At 42.3% G+C, this 19,217-nt stretch overlaps 1 protein-coding gene across 2 annotated transcripts in view; it reads left to right on the top strand.

The window, feature by feature from the left end:
• The window catches only part of ITGA4 (integrin subunit alpha 4), a 54,343-nt gene that overhangs the window by 15,955 nt on the left and 19,171 nt on the right, over positions 1 to 19,217 (top strand). For both annotated transcript variants that reach the window (XR_014168638.1, XM_081912665.1), the window contains exons 8-17: positions 842 to 904; positions 999 to 1,136; positions 2,816 to 2,927; positions 8,446 to 8,540; positions 9,390 to 9,480; positions 10,537 to 10,582; positions 11,015 to 11,169; positions 12,995 to 13,152; positions 15,349 to 15,498; positions 17,689 to 17,765. Coding sequence is in view for 1 of the 2 variants with exons in the window: in XM_081912665.1 (XP_081768791.1) it covers positions 842 to 904; positions 999 to 1,136; positions 2,816 to 2,927; positions 8,446 to 8,540; positions 9,390 to 9,480; positions 10,537 to 10,582; positions 11,015 to 11,169; positions 12,995 to 13,152; positions 15,349 to 15,498; positions 17,689 to 17,765 (1,085 nt within the window). In the remaining variant the exon portion in view is untranslated. The remainder of the gene's footprint in view (positions 1 to 841; positions 905 to 998; positions 1,137 to 2,815; positions 2,928 to 8,445; positions 8,541 to 9,389; positions 9,481 to 10,536; positions 10,583 to 11,014; positions 11,170 to 12,994; positions 13,153 to 15,348; positions 15,499 to 17,688; positions 17,766 to 19,217) is intronic.

The following is a 19,217-nucleotide window of genomic DNA, read 5'->3' as shown; positions in this document are numbered from 1 at the left end:
AGCTTCTGCAGCCAATCAGAAGCCACAGAAACCTCGTCGGACGTTCGGGTTCTACAGAACATTCACAACCCGGAACACTCAATTCTGGGTTTGCAGCGTTCGGGAGCTAAAACTTCCGAGTACCAAGGGGTTTAGGATCCAAGGTATGACTGTACTGTGTTCTGTGGTGGGGGTGGAGAACTTTTTTTTAAAGACCAAATTCAGCTTAAAAGTCCAAGCTCTGGACATAACTGACCTTTCAACAAAGCCAAGCATCGAGAGCAAAAAGACGCAGTATGAAAACACTGGTCTTGTGTGCAGAGTTGCCTTGTTGGCAACTTTCTGGGGAATGTGTACCAATGATAAGTGGAGCCTACCAGAGGCAAAAATGGGCAGAGCAATTAATGCAAATTTGTACAGCAGGCTAGTTTCTATGCGTGCTCACACATCCCTCCACCCAGGCAAGCAAGGGGGCATCACCGGATTTCAAGGACACATTCCAGCCAGGTAAACAAACACAGTCAAGGATGGTGCAAAGTAGGGTTGGTGAGGGGTGTAACCTAAAGACAGTGGGTGTGGGTGAGGAGGAGGTGTAGCCTGGGAGAATCAAGAGGGCCGTGTGGGGAGGCCAGGAGGGCCACATTTGGTGCCCTGGCCTGAGGTTCCCCATCCCTGCTATTGGAGGTGACCAGATGTTGCCATTGCCAAAGGCAGGGTATTGAGTTGATAGCTCCTTGAGCTTGAATGCAGAGTTGAAGCGCTGTTCTTGGCCAGCTGGTTTTGGTTTGCCTCTTTCTACTGCATGCTGAATGCTTCCCCCTCACCCCCACATACCCAATTAACTTCTTTATCTTTATTTTAGGCATACATTTTTAAAATCGAACAGAAAAAGCTTTCGATTTTGTCTGAATTAAAGGGCAAAAAGGTAATGCGTTGTTTAAAGGCTAAGACTGTTGCCTGCAGCGTTTTCACCTTGAGGACTAGCTAATTATTTCTCTCTCTTTCTTGTGTATGGCCAGCTTGGTTCTTATTTTGGAGCTACTGTCTGCGCTGTGGATCTCAATGGGGATGGGCTCTCAGACTTACTGGTTGGCGCCCCAATGCACAGTAAAGTCAGGGAAGAAGGAAGAGTGTATGTTTACATCAACTCAGGCTCCGTAAGTATTGCTTTATTTTAACCCATTGGTAGTTTGATTCCAAGGGGTGGCTGATGTTCTGTTCATAGGACCAGCTTTTCTCTACAGAGCTCTTGAGCCTTTGACAACTTCCTATAGGGGGAAATGTAATGAGCAAAGGTTTTTCTGACATCGGGGTGTGGTGATGGGGAAAGCATCCCCTGATGAATTTCACTCATTTTATCACAGAAAACCTACCAGAAAAAATAGCAACACTTGTGCATTCATTGTCCCATCATATGTTATGAGTAAACACTTTATCTCATTGACACCTGCATGTATTGAAAAGACTAGGACCAATTTAAGCAAGGGCAAGGAACTGAAGCCTGTCTGGAATATGCAGTCACACGCGAGTAAAATGCATGTGAGTGAGGGGAATTGCCTGTATAACAGGGGGAAGCATGCATAAAAATGTTTTGTGATAAGTAAAATTGCTGGAAAACAATTTTAAGCAAAATTGCATACAAAAATTGTATGAGGCGAAATTTGTCCTGAAATGCTGACAAGCTTTTATGATACCTTTCTAGAAAATAATAAGTTGCAAACTGATTGAAAAATGTGGAGAACTGGAAAAAGACCAGAGAAATGAGAAACTGAAATTCATAGATTTGTTCATCCCTACCTGCAGCCCTTCCCACCCCAAACACAAATATATTAGGTGTTGAATGTCTGTAGTGGTGAACTTCTCTATTAAAGTTGACTCTCCCCATGATTATTGTTATACCCCGTCCATCTGGCTGGGTTTCCCCAGCCACTCTGGGCAGCTTACAGCATATCTAAAAACATAAGAAAAACATCAAGCATTAAATACCTCCCAATACCGTAGAAAATGAGCATTGTAAGTTGCACAGGAAGCTTGCTTTTATAGAGCAAGCTCCCTGATGCAGACATTCTTCCCCAACCATAGAAAGAGGGACTAATGCCAGGGACATTCAGGAAGTAACGGAGCTAAAGACTTGCCCCTGCTCTCCCCCTCACCCAGTACAGGTATGGAAGGGAGAGGGATTGGGTGAATAAGGCTGTTGTGTACCATATAGTGCAAAAAACCCAAAAAACAGTTAACTTGGCTTTGGTAGAACAATATGTGAAGAGTAGCAGGTTTTCATATGAATCTGTCAAAATGAATCAAATAAAGGCTTTATGCTGATGGCAGTACAGTGGTATCTCGGGTTACATACACTTCAGGTTACACAGTCCACTAAGCAAGGAATAGTGCTTCAGGTTAAGAACTTTGCTTCAGGATAAAAACAGAAATCGGGTTCCAGCTGCGCGGCAGCAGCGGGAGGCCCCATTAGCTAAAGTGGTGCTTCAGGTTAAAAACAGTTTCAGGTTAAGAACGGACCTCTGGAACGAATTAAGTACTTAACCTGAGGTACCACTGTACAGAAACAATAATATATTGCTCTATTAATTTCAAGTATGCGATTAATTCTCTTGCTCCAAGTTTCACTGGTTTCTAAGTACTTAACTTTGGCTCACGTTCCACATGGAAACACTCTTGTGGAAGGTAATGTGTTGTTCTTGTGTGTGTAGCATGTTGGTCTCCCATATGCTGAAGATTTCAACATGGACTGTTTCTCTTCTGAAGTGTTTACCTTAATTGTATCCCCATACAATAGGAGCCCTGCTACAAAGCAGAATTATTATTTCTTTTCCTCTAGGGAGGAAATATGCTGGAGCTGGAGACGGCACTGGCTGGGAGTGATTTGTACGCAGCGAGGTTTGGAGATGCCATTGCCAATTTAGGAGACATGGATAATGATGGCTTTGAAGGTATAATGTCCTAATGATTTAAAACTAGGAATTATGGAACTTAAAATGATTTGTGTGTGTGTTTATGTCATACAGAGTTCAGTATAGATTACCAGAGTTTGTATATGATTGCAGCCTCCTTTAACTTAACCTCCCTTTGCCTGGCTTGTGTCGTGCGCTGTGGGATGTTCACTTGTTTAATTGGTAAATATTTTCAGTTTCTGCATTTTGTGTGCATAATGCACCATTCTAGAGATTGAAAAATTATTTCGTAAATAAAAGTCCTGTTTCTACTTTGTTTTAAAAAGCGTGATGCATTTTGAAGCAACACATTCCAGTTCTCTTTCTGCTTGGATCATTTACTCTAGCTATTCGAACAACAATCTTGGAGATTTAGGTAATCGTGAAGACTATTATTCTTATGTCTCTGAATTTTCTGTAGGAATAAAACTGCTCAGGCGCATAAATAAGTTTCAATTTACTTAAAACTAGTTACCTTCATTTACCTTTTAAGTGCCCTACTCATAACAAAAGTTCTAATTGGTTGCTTAGAGATTTTTAAAGGAGAAAAGAAGTGTCAGGTTTAAAATGAATGCTAACTAAGTATCCTGTCTCATACCAATGAGAGTGGAATACTGCATAGTTATCCACTGGAATTGTCACAGAGATTCCACTGACCATTTTTGTGGACTTCAGGTATCCATATATGAAGAACAAATTCTGAAAGTTCATTCAGAAATGGAGTTTTGGAAGACCTGAAACCATACTTGTGATTATAACACAGCTTATTTTGGAATCATAAATTATAGATCAGCAGTGGACAGTTCACCTATCCCAAAACTTGTGGGGTGCTGCTATACTTGAAGCAAGCTTCCTGTGGCTTCATCTGTTAACCTCATCCAGAGTGCCTCTGGGCATGTATGGAAGGTTTAAATTCAGAGAGCGGTGGCAAACTTGGGTTCAACTGGTGCCACCAAGCAGCTGGCCTACAGGGGCTACAGACAGCTCTTAACATTCTCCAGTTTTAAGTAGGCTGCAGAGCTGGCGGCCATTAAAACATTAAAACACCCAATCTACTTGTGGAAGCTAAGCAGTCCCTGGATGGGAGATAGCCTAGGAATCCTTGGAATGTTGAAGAGGTGGAGATGCCTTAGAACAGAAAGCAAGGGGGACCTGAGTATGCCAGCATGCATTCCTGAAGGGGGCAGCAGGCAAGGCACTTGGGGAATCTAGCTTGGTGGGCAGGGATGGGTAGCCAGCAATTAACCTAAGCAGCATGCAAGGTTGCCAAAGGAATCCTGTTTTTATTTTAAGAAGGAACACTTGATTATTCTCCCAATTTGGGGGGGGGGGGATGGCAACCACCAAGGCATAGAGATTGAGACCTATTTTTCCTTATGTTTTAAGCTCTTTAAGAAGAGCTTAGAGCATGGGTAGGTAAACTAAGGCCTGGGGGCTGGATCCGGCCCAATTGCCTTCTAAATCCGGCCCACGGATGGTCCGGGAATCAGTGTGTTTTTACATGAGTAGAATGTGTCCTTTTATTTAAAATGCATCTCTGTATTATTTGTGGGGCATAGGAATTTGTTGTTGTTGATTTTCCCAAAATATAGTCTGCCCCCCCCCACAAGGTCTGAGGGACAGTGGACCTAACCCCTGCTGAAAAAGTTTGCTGTCCCCTGGCTTAGATGAATAAAGGCTAGGGGTGGAAGAGAACTTTATTCAGTCTGCACTGATCTCTTCAAATCATCTTTATGTTAAACTCTTCTTCCAGCTGCCCCCAGAACATTCAAGACACCTTTTTAATTAAAAACCCCCAAAAGGCAGGGCAGATAAAGTAAAATTTGTTAAATCAAGTTCAAGTGAGTCTTTTGCTCTAGAGAGAGGCTGCTGTCTTCCCTGGGCTTGCCTTAGGATATACCTGCATTGCTTGTACTGCCACAGTCAAAGTCCTTCATCTATCATTATCTCCAGAGCCTCATTGTTGTTAATAGTTCTTGATAGGCCCATCATCCATGCATCTGCCTAATTCTGCAAAAGCATATCTAAGCTAGTGGGAAGCACAGCGCTTACATGACTATCAAATTCAATAAATCACGAACATTTCCAACAAGTCTAGTTTTTCAGTAACTGTGCTTCATTCAGCTGATGGTGATGCTTCAGCCTCTGCTAAATAAATGTGTTTTTGTTTGACATTGTTTTTAATTTGCTTTAATCTGTACTACTTGCCATTTTGATTTAATCATGTCCCTTAGGCATCACTTGCATAATGACTTTCATTCTCAGCCATTAATGTTTCTTATCGTCTTCAGGTTTCATGCACATTAATGTACTGAATATCTAAATTTATTTGCTAGGCAACTCAAACAACATTTACATTTCACACTCTCCTCTGGATCTGCTTAATTAACATTTGTTTTGTAGGTAAAACTGCACGATATTGAACTAGAGCTGCTTCCTGGAAATTATTGCCCCCTCCTCTTTTTTCTACCAAACCTTAGTCAAGTTAGAAATGTCTATACACACCTCCTTTCATCACCTTTTGCAGGCTTTTTAAAGAGGAATGATAAACTATGCACATGTGTTACTTTTAATATTTTAGGTTCCCCACTTTCAGATTTTATTGAAATAATGGAAGTAGAAAAAATGAACTATATGTTAAGGAACATGCCAAAAACCCAGTGAATTTTTTTACAATATACAGTAATCCTTAATATTTAAATATACCCATGGGAAACATGAGTAAACTTAGAAACTTTGGGATGTTAACTGCAATATGTACTGGAAAGAAATCCAAAAACCATCATCCATAGGCATGAGAAGGTGTCTGTTTGTTTGGTTTGTATGTATGGTGGAAGGGAACCATGAAGGAAGTAGCAAATTATTTGGGCATGGGGCTTTAGAGAGAATAAGGAGAAACTGTAGCTCAGTGATAGATCACCTGCTTTGCATTCAGAAGTCCCAGATTCAGTCCCCAGCATATTCAGGTAGGGCACAGAGAGTCTGCTGTTGGAAATTCTGGAGAGTTGTAACCAGCAACGTAAGCATTGTAGACCAACAGTCTGATTCTGTATAAATCAGCTTCTTAACATTCCTGTGAGAATGCAGCATTTGCAGTCCTACTGTATTTGCTCTTATTGCTGATTATCACTGACATAGACACCAATAAGATACATTTCAGTTAGTGGCCACCACTGTCAAACTAAGACTAGGAAGGGAAGGACTTGTACATGTGATATATATGCACTGCAAAGTTGGGCTTATGAGCAGTGACCTATAGTGGACATCACTTGGTCTGCGCAGGCTGTTGGAGGTGTTCGCCTGTCCTCTGCAAACTGACCCCTTTCACCAGGCACCACTTAGTGGTGGAGGGCAGGAGTTTCAATTTGCATCATGCATTTGTCTCTCGTCCATTTGGTCCATGTGGCGACTTGATAAGTAGATGGACAATTTTGATGACCTGTATGATTGGCCCTCCCATGCTATACCATGTGATTTCAAGAGCCAACCATGTAAAAAATGATTTTTCAGAAGCTGCAGTAACCTTTAGGCAATATTTGAACGGGGCTCTAACTAGATAAGTGGAAAGCTTTTAATGTGAAACATTGTACTTGAAGATGGCAGGGAGCATTTGTTGTTGTTTAGTCATTTAGTCATGCCCGACTCTTCATGACCCCATGGACCAGAGCATGCCAGGCACTCCTGTCTTCCCAGCCGCTTCATCAGCTCTGAATCTACTTGTACTTGTCCTCCGCTCTTCCTCAGTAACATGTTGGACGCCTTCTGACCTGAAGGGCTCATCTTCCAGCGTCATAACTTTTATATGCCTGTTGCCTTTGTCCATGGAGTTATCTTGGCAGGGATGCTTGAGTGGCTTGCCGGTTCCTGCTCCAGGTGGATCACATTTGGTCAAAACTCTCCACTATGACCTGTCCATCTTGGGTGCCCTGCTCGGCATAGTTCATAGCTTCTCTGAGTTATTCAAGCCCCTTCGCCACGGCAAAGCAGTGATCCACAAAGGGTGCAGGCAGCATAGGCAGATATTTTTTTTATCAAGGAAGGGGGAATGAGAAAGTTGAAGGCAAAAGTAAGTTTTTGTCTGACTGAAGATAACGATGTCTAAGTTGCTAGTTATCCTGTTCTAACCTGGAGACTTGGGACAGGTTGCAGCATTAAACTAGAGAAACACAATTTTGGGGGCTTGTGGGTAAAGAAATAGAATTACATTCTACAGAAAACCACAGTGGCTTTGACCACAAGTGACTTGCAGAAGTCTAAGCAAGAAATGGCTGTGGTGTTCCGTTTTTGAAGATTGCATGGCTGAAGAGAAAGCAACATGCTGACCTCGTCCAGGGGTCATGAGGAGCGTAGCTGAGCTGGTGATGCTATGGGGTGTGTGTGTGTGTGTGTTGGCATGGCTCCTGCAAATCCTTTATACAAAGATAGCTCTAGCAAGTTCAGTTATGAGACCATAAAGAGCTATTGCAAATTGTTTGTGTGTGTGTTGTAATCTCCAGCTGCATTTACAACTGATACAAGACTAGGAAAGTTTCCTGAATAGAAATGTAGTGTTTGCAAGAGAGGGAGCTGCTCTCTTCATCACTTTCCCTTCATTACAGGCCAATAAGATCAAATTGTGAAAGCAAAGCTGTGCTTCTTAGAGAGAAACAGAGCAAATGAGAAGTGTGTCCTGAAATCCTGTCCTTACCATAGCTGTCAACTTACATTTGAAAATAAGGGACCAGCAGCCTCGAAAATAAGGGATCAGCAGCCAAAATAAGGGATTTTAGTCAACCAGTAGCCAAACAAAGCCTCACGTGGTGGTTCCCATAGCGTAGCAACCCTGCAAAGGGGATGCAGCAAGGAAAACCACTGTCACCTCTCCACTGGGAAGTGCTGAGCAAAGGCGAGTCCCCAGGCAATGCAGCCAATTTGATCTGCACAAGGCATGTAAGCTCCACCCCCAGTCATTCTTAGACTCCTTATTGGGTGAGCAACACAGCCAAGCAACACAGTTGGAGCCTCCCTCCTCCCTGGCCGGCAGGGAGGGAGGGAGAGGAGCTGCTTCCTTTGAAACCTGGGAAATTTAAGGGAAATCATCAATAAGGGACAGCAGCAGGACACGGTGCTGGGATAAGGGACTGACCCGCCAAATAAGGGACGCTTGACAGCTATGGTTCTTACACAAAACTACAGGGAGAAGATGGCAATACAAAGCAAGACAAACAGAAACCGAAGCATGCTATGTGCTTCCTCCAACACCCTGGAGCTTCTTTCCCTTTGTCCAATGTTGCTTTCCCATCACTCCCACCCTGTCAAGCAACTATCCTTGCACTAATTTATGCCACTGTTCTGTGAACAGCTAATAGTGATGAGATATTGCCATCTTTCCACTTGGTGCGAGCAAATCTTTACTTTCCTATCAAAAAACCCCAAAAAACCATGCATTGGAGTAAACCTTATTAACATGAGTGTGTAGCTAATATGCTAATGTGTCTTCATAACGTTGCATTGACGTATATCACATCTATTTTAACAGATGTAGCCATAGGGGCTCCACAGGAAAATGATTTGGAGGGCGCAATTTACATATATAATGGCAGGAAAGATGGGATATCAGCAACCTTCTCACAGGTAGGTCTGTTTTAGCCACTGCTGTGACTGTTTTAGCAGAGATGCTGTTGTCATAGCGAATGGGGCATTAAACAGAACATAGAAGTGACACCGTCTCGGCCTAGAAGGCTTGCAATTTTTGAGGCAATGCTTTTGCCAGCAACCCAAGAGGCCACTGGAATACGAAATGAGAAACAGATGGGGTGGGAATGGGAAGCCACTAGAAGACGGAAGAGATGGGGAGAAAGGAAATAACTCACTATAGCTGCCACCATTCATTTGTTAGAAAGTATTTGTTAGAAAGTTAGAGTCTGCTGTTGCTTCAATCTTCCTCCACAACTCAGTAGATTATGTAGCAAAACGACAGAAAGCAAATTGTATGAGTCTGGACTGGCAGTATCTGGGACAGTAATAGAACTCTGAGTGAGTGGTTCCCATGTCTGAGAAATTGGTTAATTGCCTAAACTGAATGTGCTTACACTCCTTCTGAAGGACCAGGTGTGCAGTCTGGGGATTCTTTTGGATCCATCTTTGTCACCGGAGGCCCCAGGAGGCCCCTGCTTACGAATGCTTGGGGTTATAAACTCCACAAACCTGGAAGTAGGTGTTCTGGGTTGCAAACTTTGCCCCGGGATATGAACGCCTTCTGCTTCCGGGGCTGTGGGAGGCTTATGTAGGGAATGCGCACCTTGGGTTAAGAACGGACTTCCAGAACAAATTATGTTCGTAATCCAAGGTACCACTGTACTTTCCATTGTTGGTTAACTGCAGTCACTAATGGTACTTAACGGGGGGGCGGGGGGATTCCTCCAAAGCTTTTTTTAGATATACTAAAAATATCAGGCTTTTTCTTAAAAAAAAATTTTTTAGAGGATACAAGGACATCAGATCAGCAACAGTTTACGAATGTTTGGTCAGTCTATATCTGGGAGAATTGATGTAGACAACAATGGGTATTCAGGTGAGTGGAACGTTTTGCTTTGCTTTTGTTTCTTTAAAGCAGTAGGAACAAGCTTTGCTGTATTTCGTACCCACCCTTTTTAAAAACATCCTTGAAAGCAGGGTGCAAACTAATAAAGCAAATTAGGAAAACGGGTGGGGGGGAGGGACACCAAAACACTCAACAACCCACAAAACATTAAAGTCCATAAAAGATTAGTAAAACAAAACAACAACAGAACCAGTGTGGGTTACAAACTGATCAGAATGCCTGAAAGTGAATTAATTTCAGTTCCCAACTATCCCACTATCCCTAAAATTGTGGGAATATTCTGTGATGTTTCATGCTGCATTGGTAGTGACGGTGCCTATGAATGATTTCCTCGCCCATTGCTCACTGTTGATAGCATTGAATTTATTTAAAGATGGCAGCAACTTGTCAGATGAGAAGGCCATTAAATGTGCAGTCCTATACATTTCTGCTCAGAAGTGAACTCTATTTAATGGCATTTAGTCCCAGGGAAGTGAGTACAGGATTGCAACCCAGAGCTGTTACTCTGAGTTATTCTTACTCAGCAACATGCCCTGTTCAACTTGGCAAAACTTACTTCTGAGCAGCCATGCACAGGCTAGGCTGCTTATCATAACAGACTTTTTTTAAAAAAAAAAATGTTTTCAGGAAGGGAAAACACAGAAGAACAAGGAGGTTAGCCTGTCAGTTTTTAAATGTAATTCATTTTTTTCCCTTTATCTATTAAAATTCTTTCCCACCCTGTCTCCAAAAATGCTTGAGGTATAAAGAATGGAGATTGCATATGGTGTTATGCAATGACTGTGGAATTATTTTAATGCCAGGAATAAAAGCAACACAGCTTCATCTCGATGGCTCTGTTTAGGAAGTTCCGATAATATATGTTGGCTTAATGTATCCTCGTATCCCCTCTCATTAATAATGTGCAAAGAGTGCTTTAATGCAGTCCAGGGGTGAATAAGCAATAAGGGGATTGTGCATGAGAGAAGGTTTTCTGGTGACTAATGATCATCTTCAATCTGTGGGGCGCTTTTTTCCCATCTACAGATGTGGCAGTTGGTGCTTTCCTGTCAGACTCTGCTGTGCTGCTGAGGTGAGTCCAACACACACACACACACACACACACACACACACACCACATACCATAATTGGAGACAAGTGGGCATAATGGTGAAATATGAGATGCAATTAAATAAATTTGCCATGTGCTGCTGACCTCATAAAGCTCTCAATTAAGCTCTGAACTTGGTCATTAAGCTCTGGAATGTGACTCCAGAATGGGAGTTCTGTAGGACACTGGAATCGCACAATGTGTCAACATCTCTAAGAAATGATCTGAGCGGCGAACATCTCTGAATCTTGTGCCAAACAATATTTTACAGTCACAGGCTTGGCTCCTAAGTCAATTAAAGTTAGGCTTTGTTTTCTCAAAACTTGGGATGTGGAAATGATAAAGCAGCATGCACAAAATTATAAACATTACAAAATTACAAAATGGTGACTATGAATTCTTCTTGCTTTTCAGGACAAGGGCAGTCGTCATTGTTGAAGCATCCTTAAAACATCCTCCCTCAGTAAATCGAACTAAACTGGACTGTGTGTTAAATGGACAGCCAGCTGTGTGTGTGCACCTGACACTTTGTTTTAGCTATAATGGCCGAACAGTTCCAGGTTACATAGGTAAACTATTAGCTAAATTCTGCATCATTATTTCTCAGCATATTTTATTGATGGTGTATGTGCCTCAATTGCTCTGCTCTTTTTTCTTCTTCTTTTAAATGGCTTACTGCTGATGGTTAAATGGAATTTAATTACCTACTAATCTATCAAATGAAAGCCAATTGGTTTCCATTATTATTTTTGGCACTGAATGACGTGTTCCAGATAGGAGAAAGCACCACACAATAGCTGTACTGCGTAGCTCAATAGTAGACAGGATCAAGAATGGCTGATAAAAAATATTGGAACATGCAGAGGTGGCAAAAATTGACAGCACTGATAAAAGATACAAATTTGGAATCTTTTAAAGAAGACTAGAAACCATTTCTAGTCTGTATTAAAAGTTATTTTTCATATGCAAAGACCACAGTGGGGTTTAAAGTGTAAGAAAACAACAGCATATATTAAGAAACATGTCGGAGAGGATGAAATTAGATAATTTTACCCGGCCTGTGGAATGCCGTCCCATCAGATGTCAGTGAAATAGACAACTACTTGACTTTTAGAAGACATCTGAAGGCAGCCCTGTTTAGGGAAGATTTTAATGTTTGATGTTTTATCGTGTTTTTAATATTCTGTTGGGAGCCGCCCAGAGTGGCTGGGGAAACCCAGTCAGATAGGTGGCACAGAAATAATAATACTACTACTAATAATAATACAATTGTATGTAATTTGGGTTATAAACATTGATGAGTGGGAAGTCACTAATTTTGCTAAATTGGAATATAATTGTTGAGTAACAAATGTAATTTTCTAAATTGAAAATAGAATAAAATTATTTTTATTATATATACACACACACACACACACACACACACACATAATATAATATACATATATGTGTATGTATAAACAGGATCAAATTTACCTAATTAGTCTCTTATCCTGAGTAGCTTTTAATTTTCAAAGTAAATGCTCGTATTATTTGGTGCATTAGCAATTAGTATACCATGGAACAAAACAGATAATTCTCAGAAGTTTTACTACATGGTATTAAGAGACACTGGATTTCTGGATTAACCCTTTAGACTATGGGTAGCCAAACTGGTCCTTTTCAGGTGTTGCTGGACTCCAACTTTCATCCCCCTCACCTGACAATTGGCCATGTTGTCTGCAGGTGATGTGAACTGGAGTTCCACAAATATCTAGAAGTCACCATATTGACCTGCGCCTTCTGTAGACTTTATCAGAATAAAACAGAATGGTTTTATTCTGATAATCAACCAGTCCCTGTTGCTGAGAGCACAGGGTATGATGCGTAGCTAAGGTTGCCAAGGCTCAGATTGGGTTCAAGCCCAATGAGAGAGGACCCAGCATTATGATGCTTACTGTAGAGGCAGAAGATGGCATCTAGTAGGTAGAGAGAAGACCATAGCTATTCCTGATTATCACAGAGGGTGGAGTGAATAGCAGAAGCTCTCCAGGCAACAGCAAAGTGGCTAGACCAACAATATAGAGAAAAATTCACTAGAATAATATGGTGGGAGCAGTATATGTGATACAAAAGAAAAAAATTGGGGGTTTCCCCATCAATTCATTCATCAGAACACACAATTGCTGTTGTTTTTAAGCGTGCAAATGATACTGCTGACCTCCTGAAGGTATGAAAGAAAATCCTGTAATACTTTTTAGAACGATTTGAAAATGATACTTTTGAAAACCTGCCTGGCATTCTAAAGCATTCGCCATCAATTTAATAAATATGAAAAGCCTCTGAAGTTACCGTACTTTCCAAACCCTTCCTCTTAATGTTGTCCTTTCACCCTTCTCTTTCATTTTTTTACAGTATTGCTTTATAATCTAAGCCTGGATGTTAGCAGGAGGCCAGATACCGCAGCAAGGTTTTATTTTTCCTATAATGGTACATCTGAAACGACTTCTGGAAGCCTCAGCATTTACAATAGCAACAACATTACTTGCACAACTCACCAAGCATTCATGAGGGTAACATGTGTGTTTCTTTCTCTCTCCTAAATAGAATTGTTGGAGTGAAATAATTGCATTAGTATGTGAACAACGATGGGAGAAGGATTGCCAAAAACTGGCTTGTTCTGTTTCTTTGACAAGCAAGACATGAGCAGAATAGCTCCTCTCTGAAATGGATAGCATTAGCCTTCATGAATTTGCCCAATTCCTTTTTAAAGCCATCCAAGCTGGTGGCTATCAAAAGATGTAAGGGTGGCCATCAACTTGGAAATCTTCAAGAGGGGATTCTAAACTTTTGAACCACCTGTCTTGCACAAATGCTTGTGCCATCCCTACTTCTGACGCAATGCCCTTCTGTTTTGAAATATTAATACTGAAAGTGTCTCCCCCTTCTGTGACCTTTGAACTTAAGTCAAGTCATTCAAGTTCAATAAATCCTCAGCGTCTGTCGAGCATAATCCTTGCATATTCAGTATCTGAGAAAATAATAATTTAATAGCTAATTGGCATAATGGAAAGTAATGAAGAGCAGATGTAGGGAAACCCTTGTGGAAAATTATATGAATTGGATAACATGCGAATTGGTGGAAGCTTTCTTGTAGATAACAATTAAGAGCAGGGGACATGTGGGAGGCAATCAGTCCCTGCCTATCTCACCCATCCGGGGAATAATTTAATCATCTTCGCTATTGTAATGTTCAGTGTTTCAAGCAAAGTAGCTTGCTTGGGAACTGAACTTTGATCGAGAGCCTTACTACACAGTGTGGTCTGCCATTAAAATGTGTATATCTTACAAAGACATACAAGAGAAACAGAGTAGACTCAATCCCAATTTACTTATTCCAGTTCAGTGCTGGGATTTTAAGCAGAGGTCTTTTTCCTGGAAGACCCTGGCTATGATACCTTGAGCTTGCAGCACCATCCTCAGAAGAAAGTTCCATGGAACATGCACCCTAATAAGCAATTTTCTTGCAGCCTTAAGCAGAAAAGAGAAAAGGTTACATCAACTATGTGTGAGTGTAGTCCTACTCATCCTTTTTGTGACTGCCAATATGTGGCCCCACTTTGGAGGATTAGCCAAAGTGGAATGTGGTCGCCAGACCTTTAAAGGATTCACACCTCTGGTCCAGCTTTGTAGCTGTTTCCTGGCCACTTCTATGAATGAATGAATGAATAAATGAATGAATGGTATGTTCATTGTAGACCAATGAAACTTCTCTAAATGCATCATTAGAATATTATGAAGAAATGCAACATTGGAAGCACCTTTGAATTTGCTTTGGCCGCACCTTGTTTACTATAATTTAAGCCAGGGATAGGCAAACTCTGCCCTCCAGATGTTTTGGGACTACAACTCTCATCATCCCTAGCTAACAGGACCAGTGATCAGGGATAATGGGAATTTTAGTCTCAAAACATCTGGAGGGCCAAGTCTGCCTATGCCTGACTTAAGAAATATACAGTGGTACCGCAGGTTACAGATGCTTCAGGTTACGTGTTTTTGGGTTGCGCACCGCGCCAAACCTGGAAGTACCGGAATGGGTTACTTCCGGGTTTCGGTGCTCACGCTTGCGCAGATGTGGCGCTGCGGGTTGCGAACGTGCCTCCCGCATGGATCATGTTTGCAACCCGAGGTTCCACTGTAACAAGCTTTAGATGGTAGCTCAAAATAAAATACAAGTTAACTTTTCTTTTTCAAGAAATGAATGGAAAACAAGTGAAGTTCCAACATGTAAGATTTTAAAGAGAGAGAAAGAGGAAGCAGCTTTTATTCGGCAGGTGGGATGATCTTGTGGCATTTATCCAGCAGTGGGCAGCATGGTGGTGATGGAAAGCCACCCTCTTCACACTGGTGTCACTCCAGATTCCCTGGACGGCACTGGGGCAGAGCAGGGGTGACAATGCAGTCGGGTCTGCATGGACCCACTAGCGTAGCCAGTCCACGCAGCCCTGTTATTCCCTCCCTGCAGACATGACCTCACTGCTGCCCTGCTCTGTCCAGGTACGCTGAGCAATGGCAATGCTGGTAGGATGACTCCACCCCACCGTACTGGCTGCTACTGGATCATTGCATGTTGCACCATGTGGCCTTTCACATACTTAGAAATTCTGCTATTTCTGTTCATGTAGCGATCTAAGGTAGGCGGGGTTTTCTTTACATGCACACGTGTGTGTTTTTATGTTGTTAACTCATTAGGTTTCCAATTTCCGTAGAAAAATGTGAGGGATATCTTGACTCCTATACATGTTGAAGCCACCTACCACCTTGGAGAGAACGTTCTAAAGAATCAAAGTTCAGATGAACTCCCACCACTCCTGCCAGTTCTTCAACAACGAACTGAGGATGATGTCATACGCAGCAAGGTATGTTTGTGTTTGCGAAAGTAGCATGTTTGCACCTGAAACAGGGGTGGTTGTTTTTTTGCATACTTATTGCTATTTGTTTTTCCTTCAACATTTATATGCCTCGCTGTAACGTAAAGTTTTCTGGACAACTTAAAATAAGTAAAAACAGTTGAATTGCAAAATAAGTTTCCAATTGCATTTGTGTGTATGTCCCCCCCCCCATGTTTATGTTTTGTATTTGTGTATTTTGGGGGCCACTATAGCAGCTCTTGAGAATTGGAGATGTGGAGTATAAATTTATTAAATAAATGAATGATCCAGATTTAAGCAGCTCAGTGGCGTAGCGTGGGGGGTGCAGGGGGGGGCGGCTGCACTGGGCGCAACATCTGGGGGTTAGGGTTAGGGGGCGTAAATCCACGGGTTAGGGGGTGCAAATTACTTGCCCTGGGTGCTGACAACCCACGCTACGCCACTGAAGCAACTTGCACTGTGTGTTCATCTAATAAATGCAACTTTTAAGACGGCCGTCTTCGTTTGTTTTTTTAAAAAAAATGTTTTTATCGAAATATTTTGCAAGGGTACATTCAGTATCTCTGTTTTTAAATTGTAGCATCCTTCATATAAATCAATTACAGTCAGTTTGAGACACATTTTTATCCTAGAGAGAATGGCTTCAGAAATATTACTTGTGAAGCCAGTCCTATGGATACAGAGCCATGAGAGTAAACCAGGGGTCAGCAAACTATGGCCCTCAGGGGGCCGGTTCACTGTCCCTCAGTCACTGTTGGGGGCTGGATGGGAAGGACAAGCTGGTGCCTTACCTGCAGCTGCCACCCCGTGCAGGTGTTTCTGCCCCTTCGTCCTCCTGCTCCCCGGAGGTGAAGGCCACCTCCTGGGCCACTTCACTGCCAGCCTCATCGTCCTCCACCGTCACGTTGGCCGCCAATGGCAGCGCAGCAGCTGTGGCCCTGCTGAGCCCTAGCCCAGGCCGGCTGTCCTCCTCCAGGAACGCAGCTGCTGCCCCACTTATGGGGATGCAGAGCAGCAGCAGCCACAGCAGCACCAGGGTGGCAGGGGGAGGAAGAGGCCAAGCGGCAGCAGCTCTGCCAATCAAACGCTGCACCTGGTTTACCTCAGTGCAGCACGGGGACGTCTCTGCCAATCAAACGCCACGCCTGGTTTACCTCAGCACAGCATAGCATTTGATTGGCAGAGACGTCCCCACCCCACCCTAAGGTAAACCAGGCGCGACATTTGATTGGCAGAGATGTCCCCGCGCTGAGGTAAACCAGGCATGGCGTTTGATTGGTAGAGCTGCTGCTGCTCAGCCTCTTCCTCCCGCCGCCTTCGCTGGGAGTCACGGCTTCGCGGCGGCTTCTTAAATGGCCAGGCTGGATTTAGAAGCCTGCTGGCCTGATCCAGCCCAGGGACCGTAGTTTGCTGACCCCTAGAATAAACTATTCCCCTTGCTCTGTACGAAACTTTGAATAGCGGTTAATTCATAAGTGTGTGTGCATGTGTGTGCACACAGCTTTCTGCTGCTGGCATTGTTTTCCCGATCCAGGCAAATATGTTCATTCCCTTATCTAATTTTAAGTGCTCCAATGCAGTGTTTAAGAGCCTAATAAACCCCTAAAAATTAATAAATGTTTCCCTCAGCAAATACCGTTGTCATGAAAGGTCAAATGGATTTGTTTCCACACCTCATGAAGCATCTTAGTTAGCATCAAGCCAGTTTGAAAAAAAAAATCAAATAAAAAAATGCCTGCACTACATCAGTCCACTGACAGTGTATTATTCAGTGGGAATCCCAAGTGGGGAGATTGCATTCGGGTCCTGCTTATAGTGACCATGGTGAAAACAGAAGATGGGGTTAGCTGGGCCTTTTGCCGTCTCTTTTTATGGTCAGTAATACAATGTGTATGTTGTGTGGCTGATGTTGTGTTAGGAGCCTCCCATAGATATCTGTTGAGGGGTTGCCTAGAAAGAGCTGTTTCCTTTTGGGTCTCACATTTTGTTGTTGTTGACGACAGTGGAAGGTACTAGACCTGTGTGTAAAGAATGAGAGAGAGGAGTGAGGACCTGCCAGTAAAATACTGTTTTAAATTAACAGTCTGAGTTTCAGAGTGAAAAGGGATTTACTTCTGAATATGGATGGATATGGTATTGTATTTGACCCTAAATAATTGCTGTTTTCCTCTTTTATAGTTCATGTTTGCAAGATTTTGCTCTCAAGAAAATTGCTCTGCTAACTTGCAAGTTTCTGGAAAACTTGCATTCCCGAGGTAAGTAACTAGTGGTTTCTATGCGGTTAAAAAAAAAAAAAAAAAGGCTGGATATGCTTTATTTATTTAATTATTATACTTATGTCACACCTTACTTCCAAGGAGCTCAAAGTGGTATATATACTTCTCTTTGCATTGCACAATATGCCACATCATGAAGAACCCTTTTCAGCAATTTGTGTTGCAGTGTTCTGTACATTTGTATGGATGAGAACTTTTATGGACATTGATATATCTCCATAAAAATGGGCTCCTGCACTGCTTAGTGTGATATATATATATATACACACACTATGATTACTAGTGAAAAGTCTAGTTCAGCTTTCTCACATTCCCAGATGTGCACCTGGTGATTTTATTATATGTGCAAATATCATACTCCACACTGGCCATCTTTTTTTGTCCCGGCTCCCCTTTCCAGCTTTGGTGGCACACTGGCAATGAAACAAAATGCAGCATCACACACAATAGGAAAGGGAAGAACACCATTATTTAACTTGGAAGCATACTGCAACCCCAAGATCCAGCCACTGGAATGTTAACAGTTGTGTGTTTCTCCTTAATTTGAAACTTAGCTTCTTACGCAGAGTTTCTACCTTTTGCTGCCTGCCGAAGTGCCAGCTTGTCTCCCCAAGGTGTTCATTGACTAATGTGTTGGTCTCGAGCCAATATATTTGATAAATGTCTATTTCAAGGCAGCTCTTCTGCAAGTCTTAATTAAACTTTAATGTCAAATTGAAGTTTACTTTTTAAATCCTCTTAGGAATATTTTTTTTGCTTGTTAACGTGATTAGAGAACACCAGGAGGAATGCAAGCTAGACATGCTCACTTACGTGCAGGAGTTCTGTCTATATATTAACCTTGACTTGGAGTTTATAAGATGAGAGCTTGTGTGTAGCATAAGGTGGCCATAAAAACAGCATTAGGCACAGACACACCTAGCCATGTGCTTTTATTTTCTTTTTTAAAGTAGAAACACAAAGAGGAAGCATATAAGGCAGTCATTGCTAACAATATGAGACAGAGCAATTACAATCAGCACAAAAGCTACAATAGAGATGTTTTGTGTGTGTGTGTAAAAGCATTTGCTAGGTCATCTAGGCTTGCCAAGTGGTAAGGACAATCATGCCCCACACCCCCTTGATCAGACAGGGAATAGTAAAATGCCCACCACCAGGTCATAGGACAGCAGTGTCCATAAAGATGTCTATTTTTCTACACATTTGTATGTGATAGAATGGTGCTTCCCCTTTGGTAGGAAGATGCAGATGACCAAGGTCCCTCAAGAAGACATTACCTTAGGAGAGATGGCCATTTTTATCCTGCCATCCTTCCTTCCAAGGAGCGAAAAATGGCATGTATGGTTGTCCACCCATCCACTGAAGCAAACTTTATGCCCCAACAGCCCCGTGAGATAGGTCAGGGTGAGAGATGGTGCCAGGTCCAGCGGG

The sequence above is a fragment of the Podarcis melisellensis genome, assembly GCF_964234715.1.
Source record: "Podarcis melisellensis genome assembly, chromosome: 1".
In the NCBI taxonomy this organism is placed as follows: domain Eukaryota; kingdom Metazoa; phylum Chordata; class Lepidosauria; order Squamata; family Lacertidae; genus Podarcis; species Podarcis melisellensis.
The sequence above is the reverse complement of the archived record's forward strand: the minus strand, read 5'-3'. Positions and strand labels throughout refer to the sequence as shown.